Below are 4988 nucleotides of genomic sequence, written 5' to 3' on the forward strand. Positions count from 1 at the left end.
TTAATTGTGCTACTTTTAAAGCAAGCAACGATGTTTTCAAATCTGTAATCAAAGAGGTCCGCAAAAACGCTATCGACCAATCAGATTGCTTGATTTGACTTGTCAGTTTTATAAATATATTTAAATTTCTTCCGTTACGAAACAAACTTACAAAGCATAAAATGGAAACATTTAAGATTAACTTCGACCTCCGGGGGGGGTCTTACTATAGTATGGAGGAGTGGATTGAGCAGTGCCTATCTCCAGAAAAAAAAGCACCTAAACTACGACATGCAGAGCTACGTGAAGAGCAGGTAGACCAACTGGAAAAGTACCACCATTCAAAAGCTTTCTGATGCGGGTCTTGAAACAAAGCAGAGAAATGATGACCGTTAGTGGCCACAGGTGCGAAAGCTCTCTCCAGAGCTACTGGAAGCCCAATCTCGGGGACCGGAGAAAGTGGAGCAATATTCTCGCCACGCCAAGCAACAGCCTCGAACAACCTCAACCTATACAAGTGACCAGGTAAGCCATGCTACTGATGCTGGACAGTTTTTCAGTGGATGCACAATAAACAGCAACCTACACATTAATGTAAATAAACAGCCAAATAATGGATCAACGCTCTCTGTCTAATATGTTCGCTTGCTGTTAGTGTTGTTGCATAGCAACCACCTTGCACTATGTTTTGTGCAGAAGGCAACGGAGGGACTATTTTATTTTGAACATCATTATTTACTAATAAAAACTATTTAAATTAGAGTGTGTATTTTTCTTTCATATTGCCACACTTGGTAACCGTTTTTATAAAAGCAATAGCTCACTTCAGGCCGTGATATATGCTCATTATATCACAGCTAAGGGGCGTGGTTCGGCCCGACGCGAATACCACGGCCTGTCGTGAGCTATTGCTTAAACATATTATAACTAAATTGTATTATGTTCATGTTTTGGAACCTTTGGTACTGTTCACGTTAAATTGACCAGTGACATCATTTGGTTTTAAAAATCTGAAGAAAAAGGAAAAACACTTACATACATGATAATTTACAAATATTGTGTTTATCTATATTAATTACCGAAAATACAGGTAACATTTATGATGATTTTTTTTGAAAATCCTCACACCGCTATATGACATTTAACAGTGACATTTTCTTTGTTTTTTTGTGATAAAGTTCTTACTTATGTGGGAAAGAACATCCATTACAGAAATGAAAGACTAAGGCTGCATATTACTGCTTATGTAGAAGAAAAGAAAACACGTTCTCTTAATTATCTTTGTAATTCTTAACTGATTTTCAATTGAATTATAAGTGTTAAAGATTATATAAATAACTGAAAAGTCACCGAAAGAGGTTTCTGTGATTTCAACACTATCACAGGTGTGTGTTCTTTGTGAAGTGTGTGATATTATACATGAACACACAGCGCTGCTCTCAGCGATACAGCTCCTCTCTCAACTTCAGCTCCTTCTCTCTGCTGTACTTGCCAAGATGATGGTTGTCATCCAAGATTTTTAGAGCTGAGAAAAATACATTTAAAATAGCAATTGTTGTGCACTTATGTTTAAGGGGTGGTAAAAGTGTAGACAGTCAAGTACAGTTTCACAGACCTGTTCCCTCTCTGAACAGGTGCACCCCGCTGTCAGCAATCCAGCGGTAAATGGGAAAGTTGTAGTCGTCTCCCTCCGGGGAACTCACCTCCACCTTGTTGGGAAACCAGGCGTCTTCTGGGAACAATGGGAGAGGTTTTTTATCGACCTCAATCAGCACCAGCTTTCCAAGAGAGGTGGGGCACGACACAGAGAATGTAGACACCTGCGAACAGAGCAAGAGAATATGAGAGAGGTGCAGTGAAGGACCAGTATCAAATGTAAATAAGATTTTGTAAAAATTAAATTTCTTTGCACCTTAAGGTGTACTTATGCAAATCAGGGTTGCTGCGCTCAATACAAGCACAGGTGCAATTTAGTGTGTACATTTGGCAAAGACGAACACTGCAAATAACATGAACGTTATTGCTTTTTTCGCCTGGTTGTGGTATTCATTTGGACAAATCTTAAATATAAATCACCATACAAACATATTGTATACATATCTGATTTTTGACAGTAAATTTTTTAACCAATGTTTCAATGTTGCATTATACTTTCCTTTGACAAAAGAGTATTTTCATTGTCGTAAATAGTGGATGTTCCCTGAACCTATGCAGGGAACATAATTTAGGATGATAAAACAATGAACAAATCAGACCCAAGATGGCAATTTTGTTTTAGCAGATTGACTGTAGATTCATTTGGAGATTAACAACATAATAAAGTGGAAAGAGGAAGAAATTGTTAACAGACTAATTTGAGGCTTTAATCTCAGAAATCCCATTTATTCATCACAAACTGTACTGACTGTAAATAAGATATTTTTCCAGTCTTTCAGTATTAATCTTTAAAAAAATACCGATACATTTAATAAAATAATACATTTGTGTGTGAGGTTGATTAACTTAACTGAGTAGGTGATTTATGATTTAATTAAGGTTCATTATCAACGCAGTGATATAATGACTCGTTTGTGTTAAAATATTAGCCTATAATGTACAGGTTAAAGAAAAACAATATATATAATGCACACTCACTGCTCCCAGGTAGAATTTGGCGGTCCCTCTGATGCTTTTGAGCCACGTGCGTTTCCTCTCTCCATCTGTGCCCACCAGCTTGATGAAGATATTGTTTGTCGTGGTGGCCTGTAAAAGACTTGAGGTGGTAACAGCCACTTCATACTTCACCATTTTGGATTAAACGAGAAGTTGGAACCTTGTTGAGAATAAAGAGAGAAAAAACAGAGTCAATAATGTTCATAATAATATGGAAAATACTATATTCAACAGCAAATACTAAGGTAAAATTAACACAAAAAATAGATTTTTGTCCAAATACTAGCAATTCAGATCCCCAACCTTCTTACCTTACAGTCACTTTTCAAAAAACTGTTGCCTTCCCTTTATATCCCTCTAAAATGACTCAACAAAAATGTTTACATCACTTTTACAAGATAAAATAAGATTAAGATACAGTAAGAGAAGAAAACATTTTTTGTTGCAGCAGCATGAAACAAAACAAGGCATTGCACATAATAACAAATTAAATTAGTAGAAATAAACAATTCTAAAATATATACATCTCAAAATATAAATAAAAATAAACCAGCAGTAGAGATTAAGACAAATATACAGATATTTGCTACCGTCGACAGACAAGCAAACCCCCCAGTATCAGTAGCCTCTGAATTTCTACCCACCAGGGCCTGCAATGAATTTGCCTCCTTATTCACTGACAACCTTCAGAAAATCAGAAAAGCAGTCAGTCCCTCTGTATTAGGTATAGCAAATGTTTTGTCCTTGTGTCTGTTGGGGAATAATTCTCATAGATATCCACCTTTTGCCCTTTGAGACCAACCTTGACGTCTGTTATCTCCCTTAAGGAAGGGGCTGCTTCAGCCATATGTTGTTGTTACCAGTTTATGACAGGGCAACTCTCGGTCACAAATGGTTTATTGTTGTGGGTACACTGGAACACTTCCTTCTTGGGGTTTGTGGACTCCAAGGTGTGAAATCTTCGAGGCCATAAGCGTCAGACGCAAGTAATTCAGTGTCCCCAGCTGTTTAGTCTATATCTCCCCAAGAATGTTGATTACTCTCTCGGAACTAGTTAAAAGGTCCATCGAGAGAGAGGCTCTTCAGAGTTGACGTGGCAACTCTACCGTGTAGTCAGACCTCTGACTCCTGACTTGTTTAGTGAATTCTCCGGCCGAAGCTCCTAAATAAACCATCAGTGTTTGACATCAAAGCTCCAGCTCTCCCCGTGTCTCCTTCCTGAGTCGGTGACTCCTCCTGCATTGCTACACAGAAGTTTCCCCCACAGTGTCCACTTAAAATCAATTCAAACACCATGACACAATTCCATCTGATTAATGATAAAGACCTAGAGGACATTATTCAACATCTGAAATCCTCCTCATGTTTTTCATTTCATGGCCTCAGATCTACTTCATATAGTAATCAAGTCTCTTCACTCAGGTGTTTTCCCAGAGGTCCTGAAAACTACAGTCATTAAACCGCTCTTAAAAAAGAATAATCTAGAAGCTTCAGCAATGAACAATAACAGGCCAATATCAAATCTCCCATTTCTTGGTAAAATCATTGAAAAAGTTGTTTTTCAACGGTTTCGATGTGTTCCAGTCAGGCTTTCGACCAAACCACAGCACTGAGACTGCTCTTGTTAAGGTCTTCAATGACATCCACTTAAGAATATATCTAGGATTAAAAGACTAATGTCACAGCAGGATTTGGAAAAACTTGTCCATGCTTTTATCTTCAGTAGACTCGACTACTGTAATGGTATCTTTACAGGTCTCACTAAAAAATCTATTAGAAAGCTGCAGCTAATTCAGAACGCCGCTGCTCGAGTCCTCACTGACACTAAGAAAGTGGATCACATCACTCCTGTTCTGAAGTCTTTACACTGGCTTCCTGTGTGTCAAAGAATTGATTTCAAAATACTGCTGCTGGTTTATAAAGCTTTGAATGGTTTAGGCCCAAAATACATTTCTGACCTCCTGCTAAATTATGAACCATCCAGATCTCTCAGGTCTTCAGGGACGGGTCAGCTTTCTGTCCCCAGAGTCAGAACTAAACATGGAAAAGCAGCGTTCAGTTATAATGCTCCAAATATCTGGAACAAACTCCCAGAAACCTGCAGGTCAGCTGCAAATCTGACTACTTTTAAATCCAGGCTGAAGACTTTTATTTTTGCCGCTGCTTCTAATTAAACTATTCATATCTTAAACTGCACTGTAACCTTTATTCATGTGTTTTTTCTATTAATGTTTATTTAATTGTCTTTGCTTTTTAATGACTGTTTTTAAATGCCATTTTGTTAATGTCTTTCATTTTTGTAAAGCACTTTGAATTGCCTTGTGTTGAAAGGTACTATATAAATAGATTAAAAAAAA

At 37.6% G+C, this 4988-nt stretch overlaps 1 protein-coding gene across 1 annotated transcript; it reads right to left on the reverse strand.

The window, feature by feature from the left end:
• Window positions 1-1586: 1586 nt before the first annotated feature.
• Window positions 1587-2785, reverse strand: LOC104963422 (arachidonate 12-lipoxygenase, 12R-type-like). Its single transcript, XM_010792005.1, has 2 exons — window positions 2614-2785; window positions 1587-1799 (listed from the first exon to the last, which is right to left on the reverse strand). The coding sequence occupies exons 1-2, from the start codon at window positions 2764-2766 to the stop codon at window positions 1587-1589; spliced, it is 366 nt and encodes a 121-aa protein (XP_010790307.1). The 5' UTR covers window positions 2767-2785.
• Between the last annotated feature and the right edge of the window lie 2203 nt (window positions 2786-4988).

This window comes from Notothenia coriiceps, unplaced genomic scaffold (genome assembly GCF_000735185.1).
Source record: "Notothenia coriiceps isolate Sejong01 unplaced genomic scaffold, NC01 NC01_scaffold00036212, whole genome shotgun sequence".
In the NCBI taxonomy this organism is placed as follows: domain Eukaryota; kingdom Metazoa; phylum Chordata; class Actinopteri; order Perciformes; family Nototheniidae; genus Notothenia; species Notothenia coriiceps.

Bases quoted from the DNA above. Each gene is read 5' to 3' on its own strand.
- LOC104963422 (XM_010792005.1), bottom strand. From the start codon at position 2,766: ATGGTGAAGTATGAAGTGGCTGTTACCACCTCAAGTCTTTTACAGGCC. The intron at 1,800-2,613 runs GTGAGTGTGCAT...CTCTGTTCGCAG, and splicing joins CCAAATTCTACCTGGGAGCA to GTGTCTACATTCTCTGTGTC.